General features: G+C 39.1%; 3 protein-coding genes across 4 annotated transcripts in view; 1 reads left to right on the top strand and 2 right to left on the bottom strand.

Annotated features, from left to right (window-relative positions):
- LOC138976130 (GTPase Era, mitochondrial-like) overlaps positions 1 to 1,167 on the bottom strand; it is a 16,958-nt gene extending 15,791 nt beyond the window's left edge. For both annotated transcript variants that reach the window (XM_070348953.1, XM_070348952.1), the window contains exons 1-2: positions 1,116 to 1,167; positions 505 to 720 (exon numbers count right to left, since the gene is read on the bottom strand). In XM_070348953.1, the coding sequence (XP_070205054.1) occupies positions 505 to 720; positions 1,116 to 1,146 (247 nt within the window). In that variant the 5' untranslated portion in view covers positions 1,147 to 1,167. The remainder of the gene's footprint in view (positions 1 to 504; positions 721 to 1,115) is intronic.
- LOC138976131 (RING finger protein 215-like) lies at positions 1,153 to 13,101 on the top strand. Its single transcript, XM_070348954.1, has 10 exons — positions 1,153 to 1,512; positions 1,738 to 1,878; positions 2,940 to 3,011; positions 3,587 to 3,672; positions 4,433 to 4,487; positions 4,839 to 4,952; positions 5,625 to 5,744; positions 6,024 to 6,146; positions 7,053 to 7,155; positions 7,867 to 13,101. The coding sequence occupies exons 1-10, from the start codon at positions 1,216 to 1,218 to the stop codon at positions 7,902 to 7,904; spliced, it is 1,149 nt and encodes a 382-aa protein (XP_070205055.1). The 5' UTR covers positions 1,153 to 1,215; the 3' UTR covers positions 7,905 to 13,101.
- A 1,873-nt stretch (positions 13,102 to 14,974) lies between these two features.
- The window catches only part of LOC138976132 (ankyrin repeat domain-containing protein 27-like), a 36,023-nt gene continuing 30,294 nt past the window's right edge, over positions 14,975 to 20,703 (bottom strand). Inside the window, exons 16-19 of the mRNA XM_070348955.1 lie at positions 19,838 to 19,922; positions 19,269 to 19,524; positions 18,818 to 18,881; positions 14,975 to 17,631 (exon numbers count right to left, since the gene is read on the bottom strand). Of these exons, the coding sequence (XP_070205056.1) occupies positions 17,577 to 17,631; positions 18,818 to 18,881; positions 19,269 to 19,524; positions 19,838 to 19,922 (460 nt within the window). The 3' untranslated portion in view covers positions 14,975 to 17,576. The remainder of the gene's footprint in view (positions 17,632 to 18,817; positions 18,882 to 19,268; positions 19,525 to 19,837; positions 19,923 to 20,703) is intronic.

Consider the following 20,703-nt stretch of genomic DNA (forward strand, 5'->3'; position numbering starts at 1 on the left):
CTTGCACTCGGAAGCGAGAGGTTGCGAGTTCGACCCTGGGTCAGGGTGTTAGCAATTTTCTCCCCCCTTTCCTAACCTAGGTGGTGGGTTCAAGTGCTAGTCTTTCGGATGAGACGAAAAACCGAGGTCCCTTCGTTGTACACTACATTGGGGTGTGCACGTTAAAGATCCCACGATTGACAAAAAAGGGTCTTTCCTGGCAAAATTGTATAGGCACAGATAAAAATGTCCACCAAAATACCCGTGTGACTTGGAATAATAGGCCGTGAAAAGTAGGATATGCGCCGAAATGGCTGCGATCTGCTGGCCGATGTGAATGCGTGATGTATTGTGTACAAAAATTCCATCTCACACGGCATAAATAAATCCCTGCGCCTTGAATATGTGCGCGATATAAATTGCATAAAATAAAAAAATTTAAAATTAAAAAAATCCCTGCGCTTAGAACGGTACCCACGGAATACGCGCGATATAAGCCTCATATTGATTGATTGATTGGTTTACCCTGAAATCTGCCGATTCCTTTCTGTTTCAGCTCCCTCTCCTGTTCAGCTCCCTCAGCCTCAGCAGCAGATGAGGGGGGATCAACAGGTTGTGCAGCATTTGATGATGTGTGTGTGCACAGTAACCGAGCAAGGGTAAGGCTGGGTCTGCCATGCTGACATGCCTGGAGTGTTGCTGCCTGCTTGAAGACTCTCTTTGCCTGACACCATTTGAGACCTGAACCATAACATTACAATACAAGACAATTTGATCATTGCAATATTTTTATATAATTATCCTTTTAAATTGACATAATTGTATGCGCGTGTATAAGTTTTAGTTTAGATGTAATTATCCATTGCATGCAGTGTGGTGAACAGGTACTTGCATAAGCCCTGATTTCAAATTATTCATGCAGGCAGTGCTATTCAGCAATCGTTGAAATAAAGCTGTATACATCCAATATTTTGCAGGTGGAACTTTTGACAACATATGACATTGATGAGTTGATGAGATGGCACATCTAGAAAACACTGATAACTGTACCTGGTGTTACACAGTGAAGTTAGTTTAAAGCCAGGTGACTCTGAATTACTGATGTTCGCTTTATAGTTTATGATCCATTTTCTTACCGTAACTTCGCAGAAATTTCGTTGCGAACATGCTGTCTGCACAAAACGGAAGTAACTCTTCAACGAAGTTAAGTTTGGTAGCTGTATAAACAAAACAAACATGGCGGACTTAGCCATAATATGGTTACAACTCATTTTACTTTTTGTCCGTTATCCTCGCAAAAATGGGCTGTGTGCAATATTTGTGTTATATTCTATGTGTTTTATACCTGCATTCGCATTACCGGATAATTATTATGCGAGTCTGCAGTTTTCAAAGCTGGAAAAACAGCATGTGAAAAGTCGCTCGACACAGCTGGGCAAGCCTGACGTTGAAGCCAGTGGGGATGTGCAAATATTTCATGGTTCTTTCTCAACAGTGGGTGGTATCAAAGAAGTAGAAGGAAAAATTCATTGGGTAAGTCTCTCCGTGATTCGTTTGATGCACTGCTAATTCCTAACCCAACATGATAGTACTTCAAATTGTATTTGTTAAAGCAGAGAACGATTTTTTGTTTATAGCAGACGACAGAAGTGGAGCTGTAACTTACATTAATGGGAAGTTGTGGAAACTTCGTTTCCTCCACATTTTAAAAGTCCACATATAAACAGTTGAATGACTGAAACTCCTATATATTCACAGGTGGCCGGTGAATGTGGTCAAGACGATGAGAGAGGATTTGCGAGGCTTCCTCGGGATTGGGTTGGTGTCTTCCATTACAAAGGTTGGGTGGACCCCAAAGAAGACAATGCGACAGCCGACTGCCCTCACGTTCTTGACAGGGTAATGCAACGTGCGATTTGTTGTGGTTGTTATTGTTAGTTTAAATGTTGTGAAGGGGCAGTGAGTTCACTTTACTAAGCTTGTATAGAAAGAAAACTTCAGGTAACTCTCTTTTATTTTCTCATCTTCATCCGTTAGCTGGCAACAATCGTCTTAACGATTATTCTGCCGCGTTGGGGATTGAATGTCAAAATAACAGATGATAGAAAGGGAAAAGACCTATTGATAGTTGAATTGAAAATCAATAAGAACTAGTTATGCACCTAGCCTATGTGAGTTTTATTAGCGGGCTACTACTTTTCGTTTTTAACACATCATTCCAGTTTCTTTTGCTGAATAATGCAAGGCAGTGAAGTAGAGGTATCCAGATCAAATCTCTCCAATTAAGCTTGCTTGCTGTACCATCCTGTAATGTCATTGGGGGGCCCGGTAGGTCAGTTGGTAGAGCACTGGACTTGTGATCTGAGGGTCACAGGTTCGAATCCGGGCCAGGACAGACACAGGTCAACTTAATGTGCAGACTCAGAGTAGGTATCCATGTTCCACCTCTGTGTCGCCACTGTGGCAAGTAAAAGACCTTGGTCATTCTGCCATAAGTGCAGGTGGCTGATTACACCTTAACACGCACACACCTGGGTAGCGCGACTCTGTTGCTGCTAGCTTTCCACTGGGGGGAAGCGACCCGAATTTCCCAGCGATGGGACAATAAAGTAATTAGAGACAGAGAGAGCATGCATTCTTATTGTAAGTAGTTAGTACGCTTGCTTGTTGAATTTTGTTATTGACTGTGTGCTCGTTCTTATCGCTATGATGGGTTAGTTTGCTTGTATTTTCTAATGTCATGATTTTATTTTGTATATCATGTGTGTGTGGGTGTGTGTGTGAGTGCATATGTGCGTGCTTGTGTGTGTGTGTGCGTGTGCATGCGTGTGTACGTGTGTGTGTGTGTGTGTGTGTGTGTGTGTGTTGGAATTGTAAAGTGCTTGGAGCTGTGAATCGGGACTTGTGCTATAGAAAAGTGATTTATTATCATTATCAATGAAAATGAACCAATGTTTCAGGTCAAGAAGGCGCTAGTGTTTGGCGCATCTGCTATCATCATCCTGACGCTGAATCCTCACATCATCAAAGAGGTAAGATCTGCAGAATGACACATAAAAGAGTTTTTAGACTATAACTACTATGGTCGTTTCTGTACCTTTTAAATTCTGTCTTCGTTCTAATAGTTTTCAGTTCCCTCCCTGCACAGGTGGTTGCCTAAGGGGCACTGAACTTAATTTTTTTGTAAAGACAATTCAAGAATTGTGGTTAGCCTTCATTTTTGTATTAACTTGTGGTTAAGTTCTTTGTACAGCATTAAATCATAGATAGTTAGGCTTTGAAAATAAATAAATCCCTGCGCCTTGAATATGTGCTCGATATAAATTGCATAAAATGAAAATTTAAAAAAAAATAAAAAAAAATAAATCCCTGCGCTTAGAACTGTACCCACGGAATACGCGCGATATAAGCCTCATATTGATTGATTGATTGATTGATTGAAAAGACATGATTTGCATATTCATTGTATATATAAAATATGTATGTGGGCTGTGTGCATGCTAGTGCAAGTTCATGTGCCCATTATAATTCTTCAATGCATGTATGTATACATGTATTTGTATTCATGTGTGTGTGTGTGTGTACGTGTGCGTGTGTGTGTGTGTAGCTGGACATGGCCCAGTTGCTGTCCCAGCCAGTGGTGGTGGTGGAGGAAAGTAGCAACATCACTGCCATCCTCACACTGCTGTTAAGGTCAGTACTCACACTTATGCTCATGCTCACTGGTACTGACTGCCTATTAGTGTTTAAGGTCCTCTTAGACCAGTTGGTCCATATTGGGACAGGTATTGGTAAGGCCAAAAAAAAAAAATAGGTCTGTTTACGGTAACCCGACCGACCCTATTTTTTTCGCGCGACCCTAGACTTTTTTTTTGGCATTTGGGGGAAAGAAAAAAAAAATCTGTTGGTTTTTTTTGCAAAATAACGTAAAAATATGGTTTTTTGGGGGGGGAAAAAAAAAAATCCCGACCTACCGACCCTATTTTTTTGGCCTATGTTACCGTAAACAGACCTTTTTTTTTGTTGGCCTAATACGCTGAGGAAATGGTGTGATACTTTGACTCAAACAAGCCTGCTGTGGCTGTCTTCTTCGACAATAAAACAGCCTAACAGGGGTTGGGGTGAGGAAAAGGGCATGGAAAGGTTAGGTTTTAAATGAAGCTCTCGGCTTGTCTGTTTTGTCATTCTCACATGCCTTCCTGCATTCACCTCCTCTCAATTTACATATATGCAGACACAGACATAGACACACGTTGGTTATAGCAGAAGTAAAATCTCAACTCTTAATTGTGACAGAAATAAATTGTCGGTCCTATTTTGACTCAAGTCCACATCCTGCAGGACTCCAGTTTCTGGTTTTCACTTTTTTGGGCCTAATAGTCTCCTGAATAGTGGTTTGCTGTATCATTTTGGGGGTTTCTACTGTAACATAATTTTGCGGATTTTTTTGCAGCAAAGCAAAACTGGTTGCAAAGGTTGTTAAAGCTGCCATGAAACCAGATGCTTTGGTAAGACTGTGTGCGCGTGTGTGTGTGTGTGTGTGTGTGTGTGTTATGGTATGTGACAGTGTGTGTGCGTGCTTGTTTCTTTAAAAAAACAAAACTATAAAGGAGTTAAACTCTTAGCAATGATTTTGCAGTCAGTCTAGATGTGTTCCTACCATCTTTTGAAGAATCTAGATAGTAGGTTGTCAAAACATTTGTATACATCATTTAAATAATTGTTTACTGATAAGATTTTCTTCACAACTTTGTGCTTCTTGTGAACCACAAACTCTTGCTACCATTCAGGAAATACAAAAGTATCATTAGAAATTATTTTATATAAATTTATAAAATAAAACCTGCGTGGGATTTCAGCAAATACCCAAGCTGACCATGTGGTCAACATGTGGGCGGACGTCAGGCAAGAGTTACGGTTACTACGACGGAGTTGTGTGCCTTGGACAAGGAGGGGCAAGGAGGGATGGCAAGGTAAGACTGATGAGAAATCATGTTTGCTTTTAATTCTTAATTGTGAGTACAGTTAAACCCCCGGCCATTTTAAGGCCTCCGATAAAATCTGAGAAAATTAGGTCTTGAAGTTGAAAAGGACGGATTCTTGTATGGGGGTAGATTTACAGAGGTTATGAAGAAAGCAGGGTCCCACAAGGGAGAATGTCTTAAAAGGGGGGGGGGGGGGGGTCCAAAGTGTGGCACTTCCAAAATGTGTCTGTGCACGTGTAGGTTTAGGTTATGGCTGTGTCATTCGGTGTGTTTTTGTCTTGTTATGTGTGCCAAAGTGTACCCCCCGCGGGTTAGGGGGAAGAATTTACCCGATGCTCCCCAGCATGTCGTAAGAGGCGACCAACGGATTCTGTTTCTCCTTTTACCCTTGTTAAGTGTTTCTTGTATAGAATATAGTCAATGTTTGTACAGATTTTAGTCAAGCAGTATGTAAGAAATGTTAAGTCCTTTGTACTGGAAACTTGCATTCTCCCAGTAAGGTCATATATTGTACTACGTTGCAAGCCCCTGGAGCAAATTTTTGTTGTGATTTTGTGGAGGTTGTAATTAAGGACACAAGTTCAATGAATGTGCACTTTTTAGATGACCCGAAGGGTGCACGCTCTCGCTGTTGTAAATACATGATGCTTTTTAATACAGGTGGACCCAGGCGTGTTTTGGAACTCCTATTACCTGATCGTGTTCCTGTTGATGCTGTCCTTTGTGGTCAAGGCCAGGATGAGGAACGGAGAGTGGGGGCCGGCTGACCAGGAGTTGGAGGTGAGTACAGTGGAACCCCCCTTTTAAGACACCCCCCCCCCCCCCCCCCCCCTGTGAGTGAGTGAGTGAGTGTGTGTCTGTGTCTGTGTGGTTTGCTTTTGAATTTCAAAAGATAAAATTGCATCTTCAGTGCATAAGTCACAAGGACTGTGATAAAATAATATAATAAATGATGTGATTTTAAACTTTGACTATTGTGAAAACCTCAATGTAAAAGGTTTAAATGTTTAACGTCATAACACCTTGTTTATGCTATCATCAGGAATGTAATGTGTGCAGGCCTCCTTGCGTCAGCTAGCCTACCGAGCCCTGGCCATGATGCAGACGCACAAATACCGAGCGCTGATGGACCGAGGGCAGGATACCTGTGCCATATGTCTGGACCAGTTCTTTCCTAAACAGGTGTGAAGCCTTACTACGTACTCTCTAAGATGTGTGGAGGTATCAATTACCTCTTAGCAGCAAATATTGATACAGTGGAATCCCCCCTATGAAGACCCCCTGATTTAATACCCCCCCCCCCACCCCCTTATAAGACCTTGCTTGTTCAGACTAACTGTTCATAACCTCAGAAAATGTACCCCCATTTTAAGACTCCCTCCTTTTTAAGACCTGATTTTCTCACATTTGTGAAGGCCTTAAAAGGGGGGGGGGGGGGGGTGGGGGGTCCACTATACCCCACAAAGAAAAATTCAGGAAGTACAAGCAACTTTTTTTTCTGAATGTAAAATCTATTTCTGTAGTTTCAGTTTCAGATACACTTTGATATGTGGACAGCCATGGTATTTGAAACACATTTTTATGTAACCCAGAATAATTTAGTTATTTACTTTGAAAAAAAAATAAGAGAAAGATTATTTGTTTCTGTGTATGTTTTCAACGTACATGTATACAAACAAATATGAACATGTATAATTGTGAAATGAAGTCAGCGTTTCCGATACTGATGCAAACCTGAGTTGGTACCAAATACACGTGTAGACAAATTGTGGAAATAACTCTGTCAGGTTTTTATTGGTTGTGGAAGAGCTAGTTGCTTTCTCTTGCTTTTCCACAGAGACACTGAGCTACATTAGTGACATTGTATTCAGCTTGCCTCAATGTTTCTATGGAAACAAGGCAAAGCAACTAAAAATGTATTCCAGAACGCATAAAAACTTGATAGTTATTTTCAAACATTGTCTAAGAGCTTGAGTTACAGCTTTGTCCTGCTGTTGGGTTCCAGTAATGATAGATGTGCTCATATATGATAAATTATGCAGATAAGAAACCCCAGCCTCTAAGTCTAATGTGATGATGTTGTTTCAGAAACTGCGTGTGCTTCCATGTCAACACCAGTTCCACACAAAATGTGTTGACCCCTGGCTGGTCAACAACAGAACCTGCCCTCTGTGTAAACTCAACATTATAGGTGAGTCAGTGTCTGTATCGGTTTGGACAAGAAGAGGTTAACTTCCGTAGAATGGAAAACATCTACAGGAAGTGCACATACAGGGCATGTGCACCCACTTTTGGCCAAATTATACTCCTTCTGCCAGCTTTTAAAAGAAAGAAAAACAGACTATTTTTTTATTTATCTGTTTTCTGTGTATTTATATAAGGCACACAAAAAAAATGTTGGTTTAGGGTAACCCGACCGACCCAATTTTTTCCCGCCGACCCTAAAACCTTTTATTCATTTGTCAAAAAAACAAAAAACTGTTGGCACATTTTGCGAACCATACCGAGATTAAGGGGAGTATCCTCCTTTAAAATCAACTATATTAAATAAATTAAAACATAAAATTACAAACTTAAAAAGCCGACCTACCGACCCTATCTTTCTTGGTCACGTTACCCTAAACCAACATATATTTTAGTTTGGCCCAATTCATAAATGGTTGAGAATTTGTTTTCTGTAAATTATTGCACTTATAGTTATGGGAGATTGAATTGCAATGTTAGTATCAGATATGCCTGACAGAAAAATGGTGGGACTTTAGGAAATAACTAAGGAAAACAGCACCATTGTAACAACTGCATTAAAAGCAACATTTCATTTTAAATCGATTGATGCACCACTACTTACAATTTCACAAAATGTTTAAGGTGTTTCAAATGTTTCTTTTTGTTGTTGTTGCAGATCAACTTGATAGTGACGACGAGTCAGATGAAGACTAAGGTCACTATCAAGACTTTGAAGACAGCTGTGTCCAGATTACCTCAAGCATCCATCACTAATATTATACTTAACAGTGTTACATAACATATCCAGATGTTCCTAAATCCTGTAATAATGTAAATTATGTTTAAAATAATGGGCAAGATTTTTTTGGTACAGCGCTTGAAGGATGGTTAAAGTTATATTTTGTTTTGTTTCGTTTATCAAAATACTTTTTTGATATTTGATTTCAGGATCTTGTCATTGGCAGTACATGTACTATTCAGTGGAATATTTTTTGTTTTTTTGAACATTTAACTTTATTTCTGTTCATTTTTCTCTCTCGTCTGGAATGAAGCTGGAGTTCCTACAAAGGTTCGTGTAATGTGCTGTGGCTGGTATACATGAAGTAGGGCACATTGATTTAATAAACTAGCATTTCCACTTCAAAAAGGCAAGAATAATTTTGTTATGCGCTTTATTAATGTAGTGATAAAAGTGAATCCTTGCACCAAAGGAAAAAATGGAAATAGAATCTGCATTAACAATTAAAATGTGTGTTCTTCATTAGCAATCCAGATGTAACTAGTTTTGATTAGCTTATAAGAAAGGTACCAATCAGGCATGCTAATTAGAAAAGTAGGGTGACAACATAGAGCTGGGTGTTTTTGCATTGCACTATTTGAACTTCAAGTTCTTGTTTTCATCTTCTTTTATTTTATTTTGTTTTTTCCTTTGTGTGTGTGTGTGTGTTTTGCTTTTGTTTTTTGTTGTTGTTTTGTTTACTGTTTGTTTGTTTGTCAAGATATTTTATTCTATGATTTATACTTTTGAATTTCCAATATATTTGCCCATGTAAGCTGTCCTTAAACCGCACATGATCAAATGAAAGCAACACAATGCTGATTTTTAACCCCATGTAAATTAAGATACCATCTTCTTTCCCATGTAAGCTATCGATATATAGACCGCCACAGATTTTATCAGTCTTTGACAAAGAACAAAAACATTGTTTCACTTTGGACACAATATATCAAAAGTCAACAGCCTTGCTGACCGCTTCCTGCAAGTGAGTCTGGAGTTTTGTTTTGCTGAAGTGATTTTGTGTGTTGACATAGGTGTTGGTTACAAAATTAATTCAGCACACACACACAAAATTCACTCGCAGCACAGAAGGCAGCCAAGCTGTTGATTTTGTGTGTGTGTCCATAGACCATTTATCCTGGACCGCCAACTAGCTCTCTCTCCGCTCTTTCTCTCTATTACGAGGTAGCGGCCTCTCGCATTTAGGAACCTACGCTTACATGGCCTTTCAGAAATCAGGGGGATGGCATATCCGGTGTCGATTGTAAACATGGACGAAGTTGCCGAGGTAAGTTCTGAAAATGCTAAAATAAACTCAGCTAAAGTGCATATGGAACATGTTTTTCGATGAGTTTTGTAAAGTTTAGTTTAGAGTTTTGGAAAATCCAGTTCATTGTCACCTCCCATTGTCACAAATAACTGGAGCGTGCTTTCTTTTCACTGTCTTCAAATCGCTGGCCTTTCAAACCGGATGCTAAGCTAGCGCCCCTGAAAGTCGAGCGTCGTAACCTCGAAGGGTCACGTGATGAGTTGGCGGTCCAGGCTATTTGGTCTATGCTGTGTCTCAACTGTGGAGGGATGTTTTTCTTCACAGATCTGTGGTGATTTGCAAGATGGTCTACATGGGAATGAATTGTGGAGGGATGTTTTTCTTCACAGATCTGTGGTGATTTGCAAGATGGTCTACATGGGAATGAATTGGGTACCTTTAAACGTACCTGCTTAAAGCTCAACAATCATGTTTTTGTTCTGGTTCCCATGACTTATGAATGAAAAAGAGGAGCAAGTTTTCCTTGCTTCTTCTGTACGACAGGGATTTGGGGCCCTTCAGCTTTCTTTTTGTTGGACAGTAAACCTTTCTGTTCCTCTCATACACTTTGCACATAATAAAAAGACTACCCGGTAAACTAAATTAACCGAATCTAAACTATAACCGAATAATGACTCATTAGTGCTTTTGTGAACAAGAAACAATTAACAAGTGGCTCTATCCTATCTCCCCCCCTTTCCTCGTCGCGATATAACCTTCGTGGTTGAAAACGACGTGAAACACCAAATAAAGAAAAGAAAGAAAGAATAACGACTTGCATGTCTTCCAAACCTATTAGGACCTGGATGCTCTGCATAGGCTAACATCCTCATGCTTGCCCTTTAAAAAAAAAAGAGGAGCAGGCCATTCGGCTTGCGGTGGGTTTTTCCCTGGTTGGATGGTATTCCTTCTTTTTAAAGCTATCCGAACTTGAACAAAAACACAATAAGTTGGCTTCGGTATCAGGATATTGGCCACTTAACTTAATTTCATTCTATGTATCTACTTTTCTGTTATTGATATATCTGATTTTCTGTTGATTTGTTGTCATGCTGTTTTGAAGTACTCTACATTTTTGTCAACGTTATGTACATTTTAGAATATTAACACCTCCACAAGGTATGCATGTGGTAACATGAATTGCATGATATGACACATTATTTACAGGTCAGTGAAAAAGAAATCTAACTATGGCCTGTTGGAACATTTTTGAGGTGTGAGAATGTGTAAATGTGAACTTACATTTTGTTGTGATATGGAATGCCGAAATATTGTTCAGGATTGCAGATGTGTTGACATGCATACATGTGATAGATAGACTTTGTTTTTATCCATTTATTGGGTGGTTGTGAAGAATGAAGCATTCATATGCATTAGCTGGATGTATGCACATGGTTTTGCATACTTAGGCCAAACAAAAATATGTTGGTTTAGGGTAACGTGACTAAAAAAGATAGGGTCGGTAGGTTGGCTGGGTTTTTCATATTTTTTTGTTTATATAAATTTAGTCAATTTTAAAGGAGGTTATTTCACTTAGTCTCGGTATGGTTGGCAAAATGTGCCAACAGTTTTGTTGTTGTTGAGAAATGAAAAAAAAGTGTTAGGGTTGGCGGGAGAAAATAGGGTCGGTCGGGTTACCCTAAACCAACATTTTTTTTTTTTTTTTTTGCCTTATAGGTTTTCTTTTTTACATTTAGTCAAGTTTTGACTAAATGTTTTAACGTAGAGGGGGGAATCGAGACGAGGGTGTGGTGTATGTGTGTGTGTCTGTGCGTGTGTGTGTGTGTGTGTGTGTGTGTGTAGAGCGATGCAGACTAAACTACTGGACCGATCTTTATGAAATTTTACATGAGAGTTCCTGGGTATGATATCCCCATACGTTTTTTTTATTTTTTTGATAAATGTCTTTGATGACGTCATATCCGGCTTTTCGTGAAAGTTGAGGCGGCACTGTCACGCCCTCATTTTTCAACCAAATTGGTTGAAATTTTGGTCAAGTAATCTTCGACGAAGCCCGGACTTCGGTATTGCATTTCAGCTTGGTGGCTTAAAAATTAATTAATGACTTTGGTCATTAAAAATCTGAAAATTGTAAAAAAAATATTTTTGTTATAAAACGATCCAAATTTACGTTCATCTTATTCTCCATCATTTGCTGATTTCAAAAACATATAAATATGTTATATGTGGATTAAAAACAAGCTCTGGAAATTAAATATATAAAAATTATTACCAAAATTAAATTTTCCAAATCAATTTAAAAACACTTTCATCTTATTCCTTGTCGGTTCCTGATTTTAAAAACATATAGATATGATATGTTTGGATTAAAAACACGCTCAGAAAGTTAAAACGAAGAGAGGTATATACAGAAAAGCGTGCTATCCTTCTCAGCGCAACTACTACCCCGCTCTTCTTGTCAATTTCACTGCCTTTGCCGTGAGCGGTGGTCTGACGATGCTACGAGTATACGGTCTTGCTGCGTTGCATTGCGTTCAGTTTCATTCTGTGAGTTCGACAGCTACTTGACTAAATGTTGTATTTTCGCCTTGCGCGACTTGTTTTTTTTCTTCTCTCATATGCAACACGCTTTGAAGGTGAACTCTTTGTTAAAACAACAAGAAGTAGAACAACTATTTCATCAACAGCTCAGAAATGCACGCACAAAATCTCATTCTCTCTCTGTCTCTTTCTCACATAAAGACAGACTAACAGACACACACACAGTCATGCCACATCCTACAAGATCTGAATTTTACTTGTTTATTTTCTTTTTTTCAGTAAGCATACATGTTTTGTTCTCACTGTGCATCATTTTATCTTTTTGCTCTTGATAGTGTATTCTCTTGTGCAAGTGCTGTGCTCTCTTGCCCAGAAAAAAGTTATGTGAATAACCAGTATATAAGTATTGTACTATGTACATGTGTAATTGGTTAAAATACTGTGTGTGTATGTGTGTGTTACTGCAAATGGCATATTGTTCTATTTGTGAAGTGCAGATCTATGTCTTTCAATCTATGTATGTCCAATTGCATTCATGTTCTATATTGTTTTAGGAGCATGGTGTTTGTTTGCATTGTGAAGACCCCCTGCGGGTTAGGGGGAAGAATTTACCCCATGCTCCCCAGCATGTCGTAAGAGGCGACTAACGGATTCTGTTTCTCCTTTTACCCTTGTTAAGTGTTTTTTGTATAGAATATAGTCAATGTTTGTAAAGATTTTAGTCAAGCAGTATGTAAGAAATGTTAAGTCCTTTGTACTGGAAACTTGCATTCTCCCAGAAAGGTCATATATTGTACTACGTTGCAAGCCCCTGGAGTAATTTTTTGATTAGTGCTTTTGTGAACAATTAAGAAACAATTAACAAGTGGCTCTATCCCATCTCCCCCCCTTTCCCCGTCGCGATATAACCTTCGTGGTTGAAAACGACGTTAAACACCAAATAAAGAAAGAAAGAAAGCATTGTGAAGTTCACATGCATGTGTGAAAGAGAGAGAGAGAGAGAGAGAGAGAGAGAGAGAGAGAGAGAGAGAGAGAGAGAGAGAGAGAGAGAGAGAGAGAGAGAGAGAGAGAGAGAGAGAGATTTTGAAATGTGAGGCTCGTATTGTTAAAAATGGCTTTTTTTTCACAAGTGGGTGTGTGTGTGTGTGTGTGTGTGTGTGTTCAGCTGCATATGCTGGACATTTGACCATGTTCATTTCTCTTCCTTTTAGGGATCTCAACCTTCTAGTCATGGATTATCACAAATCTTAATGTGGTGGTGTGTTTGTGATTTTAACTCCAGCAATTGTATCCAGTAAAATAAACTTACACTTGAATGAATGTCTCCAATGTTTTCGCAAGTCAAGTTGAATATATGCTTTGAATTGAGTCTAAAAACAGACGTGTGTGTGCCTGAGCGTGTGTCTCCCTGTATGTATGTGTGTTTTTTTGTGTGTGTGTGCGTGTCAATGTGTTCGCACATGCATGTTTTCGTGAATTTGTACATACTATCTATGAATAATGTATTGAGAAACTGTTAAAACATTCCAAGCTGTTAAAACAAACAAGTTACGTGCACATGAGGACTGGGTGGCCGAGTGGTAACGCACTTGCGCTCGGAAGCGAGAGGTTGCGAGTTCGACCCTGGGTCAGGGCGTTAGCAATTTTCTCCCCCCTTTCCTAACCCAGGTGGTGGGTTCAAGTGCTATAGTCTTTCGGATGAGACGAAAAACCGAGGTCCCTTCGTGTCCACTACATTGGGGTGTGCACGTTAAAGATCCCACGATTGACAAGAGTCTTTCCTGGCAAAATTGTATTGGCATAGATAAAAATGTGCACCAAAATACCCGTGTGACTTGGAATAATAGGCCGTGAAAAGTAGGATATGCGCCGAAATGGCTGCGATCTGCTGGCCGATGTGAATGCGTGATGTATTGTGTTAAAAAAAAAAATCCATCTCACACGGCATAAATAAATCCCTGCGCCTTGAATATGTGCGCGATATAAATTGCATAAAATAAAAATTAAAATAAATAAAAAAATAAATCCCTGCGCTTAGAACTGTACCCACGGAATACGCGCGATATAAGCCTCATATTGATTGATTGATTGACATGTGCATATTTTCGCACACCTATCAATCGCAGGTTACCTCACCAACAGCTCAATAACATGTGCCGTCTTTGGTTAATCATGAGTGCCAAACCAATGTCTGTCGTTTTCGTGATAATTATTTTTCATGAAAATTACAGCCCTTATTCTGACACACCTCTGAAATGACACAAAATAGTCAAGATGTGTGGTTTCGTTTTTTCTTTTGTTTATTTTGTTCATTTTTTTTTATCTTTTTTACTTTTGCATCATTTAGTTTCATTCTTCGACCTCATGGCACCCAGATCACAAATGACATGGCGTGACAAATTGATTTGTGAACAGTGTTTGCCTCGCTAAAAAAGTCTCTGGATTCCCAATGTGCACGTGTAGCGTGTGCCAGCACAGTGGTTTTGTCAACAGTGGCAATGACTCTCCCTTGCTTGAATTACTCCACACGAATGACACTGACCAAAACAAACAAACAAAAACACACACAAAAACATACCTCCAAGATCAACCAGGCAGGAACAAACGGTTATAAAAGAAAAAGAGGGGGAAAAAAAGAAGAATGAAAAGAAACTGAAAAAAAAGTTATAGAAATTTGAAGAGGGAGGGTGGTAGTGGCCGGGTTTTTCTTCTTCTGCTGGGCAGTACTTCCCCTACAAATGTTTACTTTTAGCAATCAATGTTATCAAGCTGTCAATTACTCAGATGGATGGGAGGAGAATTTGTAGACAGCATGTAGAAATTTGTTATGAACTGTCTGGACATCTAATCCAGCAAATTTTGTTGAAAGACTGGCTGCTCGGCTACACGGGCAAACAAATGTTCTGCTTTCACTTTCACTCACTTCGCGCCTGACAGTTACTTCCCTTACTTCACCAAACCGACCCCCACCTTGAACTCAAGACCAGCAAACAGTTAATTTGCCAAAAGAATTGTGACAAACTCAAATTGCAATGCCCTGTGACTGGCGATATGTGTGTGTGTGTTCTGCTCTCTTGTTACCAGATTTCTCTCTCTGTCTCTCCGACTTACTCACACACACACATACATACACACGCGCCCACACACACACACACACACACACACACAGAAGGAAGTCATCACCAATACTTGATATGAATTTTTTTCCATTTTTATTTGATTTCAATCAGTCCTAGTTTTTGTCACAAATAAATCAACAGAAAAAAAGCTTCAAACACAGTAAAGCAGCAGTAAAGAAACAGTCTCAAAAAGATGTCTGGAAGGGTACGCATGGTATAACTCATAAAGAATTAAATGCATTACTAACATTATTGCACACATGCTTGAAAACACTCACACATACACGCATCCATGGGTGGGACTGAAAAATGTCATGAATCCTGAAGAATTTTAAGGGGTGGGGGGGTCGGTCTAGAGGGGGCCCCCAGACGCTGAAGGATTTGTATAATTAACAACCATAAAAAACGTCACCACAGACATTACGAATCCAGATTTCCGGCATATACTGGAAGAATCCCACCCATTCATGTCCAAACTGACACAGATACAACAACATAACTACACGTACTGTATTAATTAACTAATTTACAAATAGATTATGAATGTGTAAACAGCTAATTAGTGAGCAGCTATTGAAGATCATGTAGATTCCAGTCAGCAGGGATAAGACTGCTGCAGGAAGTTAAATAAATCCTTTCACAACACAATGAGCAGATGAGTCATGAGGTAAATCCGACACACGGACACATACGCACTCGCTACACACACAGAGATGCTTGTGAAAAGTGAAAGAGGTTTAACACACATACGTACACACATACACACACACAAGTACACACGCAAGCAAACACACACACACAGAAGTATACACACACACACACATAAGTACAAACACACACACATAAGTATACATACACACACACACACACACACACACATAAGTACACACACACACATAAGTATACACACACACACACACACACACACACACACACACACACACACACACACACACAGAATCTAATTTGTCGTCAAACCCTCTCGTTCATTCAAACATTAGAAACTATGATCTGAGCCTAATTCTTTTTTAAATGTGAGAAGAATTTGTTTAAACTTTTGTTGAGCTTATGAAATGTGTCAGTCTAATAATAGTTTCTTCTTTCAGTAAAAGCAGAAAAGATGTCTGAAAGTGAAAAATAGTATAAACGTCTATTATATGTACACTCTAGTGAGAAATGGTTGACCAAATTATAATATCTGTCACCTTTCGAAACGGAAGAATAAAACAATCATGTGTTGTTATGATGAAACAAAACATTACCGATATTTCAAGATCGAAACCAGAAAACAAAAATGTTTGTCATGATTAGATGACTTTATGACACAGCCAGCTATGCTCACAACTCTGCAATCTCACACACTATGAAACACTATTGAGCAATGAAATGTGAGCACGTAAATACTAGTCAAGTAGAACAAATTCAAGGGGACTTTCCCTGCCCAACAATCTGTTTCAAATTGCCCCCAACAGGTATACTGTTTTCATTTTTTAAGGCTATAAAATTCAATAATGACATCATGCAGCAGCAATGCCTTAAAAATCACTGTATGGAAAGTTCAATTATGCCAAGTAACAGTAAAAACAAAGTAAGTAAACGTGCAACGTTTTGCTACTCTACGCTGAATTCTTGCAATCTGATAAGCGTTCTGACAGGCAGTGTGTCGCAAGGAAACAAAGTGTGAACAACAGAAGAGGTAACAATCATCCCAAGGTACTTGTACTGGTAGCTCTACATTTCCTAGCAGGCTTATTATAAAGTGCACACACCCATGCATGGATGCAATGCAAACTACAAAAGGAGAATAACGTCGCCGACAAAATGAGACTGTCCACTAAAAGAAAAAAAGTAAAAATTGTCATGACTAATGCAAGTGTGGCACAGCCACCAGCGCATCTTTAATGCCAGCTAATGTTTCATCTTTGATGACAGGGAGCACAACTGCCACTTCATACAGTACCAACTCTGTGAAACTCAGGGCTTCTTCCTTAAGGTGAATCAATACAGACTCTGTGAAACTAAAAAAACAAGAAAGGTATGTTGTTTTTGGATTTCTGTGAAACTAGGATTTGTCTGTAATGCCAGGATGTGAAACAATACGAACTCTGTGAAACTGGGTTTCTTCCTTACTGTGAAAAATATCCACTCTGTGAAACTGGGATTCGTCCATAATACCTGGATGTGAAACAATACCAACTATTTGAAAATAGGATTCGTCCGTAATGCCTGGATGTGAAACAATACCAACTATTTGAAAATAGGATTCGTCCGTAATGCCTGGATGTGAAACAATACCAACTATTTGAAAATAGGATTCGTCCGTAATGCCTGGATGTGAAACAATACAAACTATGTGAAACTAGGAATTGTCTCTAATGCCAGAATGTGAAACAGTACCAACTATGTGAAACAGGAATTTGTTCATAATACCTGGATGTGAAACAAATACAAACTATTTGAAAATAGGATTCGTCCGTGAAGCCTGAATGTGAAACAATACAAACTATGTGAAACTAGGAACTGTCTGTAATGCCTGGACGAGAAACAAATTAATACCAACTATGTGAAAATAGGATCCATTTGTAATGCTTGGCTCCAGAGCTCGACATACACTGCGTTGCTGATAAAAACAGGAACCCATTTGTGCGAATAACATCAGCACCATCCTTTACCATGGGTCAGTTCTGCTTGCCATAGGAAACAAAATCGTCCTGAAGAGAGGACAGGAAATCTCTGAAAAAGACAAATTCCATGAGAACTAATTCAACAGAAAATTAACATTCATTCCACGTTAAAGTAAAAAATAAACAAGTCGCGTAAGGCGAAATTAATACATTTAGTCAAGCTGTGGAACTCATAGAATGAAACTGAACGTAGTCCGCCACTAGTGCAAAAGGCAGTGAAAGTGACGAGCCTGTTTGGCGCGGTAGCGGTCCCGCTGTGCTTCATAGCATGCTTTACTGTACCTCTCTTCGTTTTACCTTTTGAGCGTGTTTTTAATCCAAACATATCATATCTATATGTTTTTGGAATCAGGAACCGACAAGGAATAAGATGAAAGTGTTTTTAAATTGATTTGGAAAATTTAATTTTGATCATAATTTTTATATTTTTAATTTTCAGAGCTTGTTTTTAATCCAAATATAACATATTTATATGTTTTTGGAATCAGAAAATGATGAAGAATAAGATGAACGTAAATTTGGATCGTTTTAAAAACCTTTTTGGTTTTTTTACAATTTTAAGATTTTTAATGACCAAAGTCATTAATTAATTTTTAAGCCACCAAGCTGAAATGCAATACTGAAGTCCGGCCTTCGTCGAAGATTGCTGGGCCAAAATTTCAATCAATTTGAATGAAAAATGAGGGTGTGACAGTGCCGCCTCAACTTTTACAAAAAGCCGGATATGACGTCATCAAAGGTATTTATCGAAAAAAAGACAAAAACGTCCGGGGATATCATTCCCAGGAACTCTCATGTAAAATTTCATAAAGATCGGTCCAGTAGTTTGGTCTGAATCGCTCTACACACACACACACACAGACAGACAGACAGACAGACAGACAGACAGACAGACAGACAGACAGACAGACACACACACACACACACACACACATACACCACAACCCTCGTCTCGATTCCCCCCTCTACGTTAAAACATTTAGTCAAAACTTGACTAAATGTAAACATTAACAAAACTAATGACTGGAATATTTTTAAAAAAAACAAAGCACAAAACATTTACTGGTCAGACACCTGGAAGAGTTTGCAAAAAGTTGACCCTGGAAAATAGATTCCACGCTGAGACCCGGGTTCGAACCCACTTCGATAGTAAGGAACTGGTTTAAAGGCCAGCAAGCTACCAACTGAGCTACATCCCCACCCATTTCATTACTTGAACCTAAAAGGTGACTCACCCAAGATCAGGCCCAGCATTTGACTTGGATGCTGCTTCCAAGGCAACTGGAACATCGTACTCAGCTGAAAACATGTATGTGACCATCAGTTTTCATAGCTTTTGACACCTGTGTGATTACGCATGCACACATGCGCTAATTTGCACACCCACACACGCATGCACACACACACAGAGACACAGACATATATTCAGACAGAAAAAGAGAGATATTAAAGATCAAGGCTCTTTGTGAATCACAAACTCAACAGCCATGTACAGCACCTGAAGTGCAAGCTCAGGGATCTTGCTGGCATTTATTTTCATCCCCATGTTTGCCATCCAACAGTTTCTTAGACTTTAAATTCCTGCCCCAATCCTAACCAACAAGCACCCTTACAATCCCTATTCCTTCCTCCCAACCCAACCCCAATGTAGAAACTCACAGTCACACAACAAAAAAATGCCCTCACCTCCAAATATACTTTTGACTTTCTGCTCATCTTTTCCGTGTCCTTGGGGTGGCTCCTTCAAGGCCTTGGAGACACGCGACATCTGACGCCCAAGGCGATCAGTGCCTGATGCAGTTGCGCTCGTTGGTGTGGTTGTGGAGGTGGTGGGGCTGAAGGGGGTGGGGGAGATGCGAGGACTGGGAGAGTTGTCTCCCATCACACTCCCGTTATAAATGGAGAGACGATCAGTTGCTGAAGAAAGCTTGTCCAGACTCACCTAGGTTGAAAATGAAAAGCATGACAATTGTATAATTTATTTGTCATTTCAAACACGGAGAGCACAAAGACACACAGGTACCTACCATGTATAAATCCTGCTTGTATATGAAATTACAGTTGAAGCCAAAAAGTTACAATACAAAATGTTCTGCTCTGCTAACTGAATGTGTGTGCAAATTGAGCTGAACAAGCAGAACATTCTGTCACCATCTTTACAACCCTTCTTTTAATTCATGTAAGATAGGAGTTTTAAGGTCAAATATATTTAAAAAATAAACATAAAAATAAAAATGTTTAAAATGAATACTGACCTGTTTCCTGTGTTTGTGTGCAAGTTTAGAGAAATCGGTGGCCTGTATGTACTGTACCGCTGCCTTGAACGTCACCAAACAGTAACTGGAGAGAAAAAAACACAAGATGAATAAGAGACTGCAGGTGAAAAGCACTATAGAATAAGATAACAATACAAATCAATCAATCAATCAATATGAGGCTTATATCGCGCGTATTCCGTGGGTACAGTTCTAAGCGCAGGGATTTATTTATTATAATTTTTTTTAATTTTTTTTTTAAAAATTTATTTATTTATTTATTTTTTTAATTATTATTATTTTTTTTATTTTTTTCACCGGTAACATGGACGATCAAACATAAGAACAAGGATCCGTTTTGACCTAAGGTCTTCGTCATTAAATAAAAGGAGAAATGACAAGAGAAAGAAAGAAGAAAACCAGCAAAGAAGAGGAAAGACAGTACAGTGGAACCCCCCTTTTAAGACCTCAAAAAATCTGAGAAAATCATGTCTTAAAAAAGGAGGGAGTCTTGAAATGGGGGGTCTTAAAAGGGGGGTTCCACTGTACCACACCTAACTTCAACCATAGACCATTTATCCTGGACCGCCAACTAGCTCTCTCTCCGCTCTTTCTCTCTATTACGAGGTAGCGGCCTCTCGCATTTAGGAACCTAAGCTTACATGGCCTTTCAGAAATCAGGGGGATGTCATATCCGGTGTCGATTGTAAACATGGACGGAGTTGCCGAGGTAAGTTCTGAAAATGCTAAAATAAACTCAGCTAAAGTGCATATGGAACATGTTTTTCGATGAGTTTTGTTAAGTTTAGTTTGGAGTTTTGGAAAATCCAGTTCATTGTCACCTCCCATTGTCACAAATAACTGGA

This window comes from Littorina saxatilis, linkage group LG9 (assembly GCF_037325665.1).
Source record: "Littorina saxatilis isolate snail1 linkage group LG9, US_GU_Lsax_2.0, whole genome shotgun sequence".
NCBI classification, from domain to species: Eukaryota; Metazoa; Mollusca; class Gastropoda; order Littorinimorpha; family Littorinidae; genus Littorina; species Littorina saxatilis.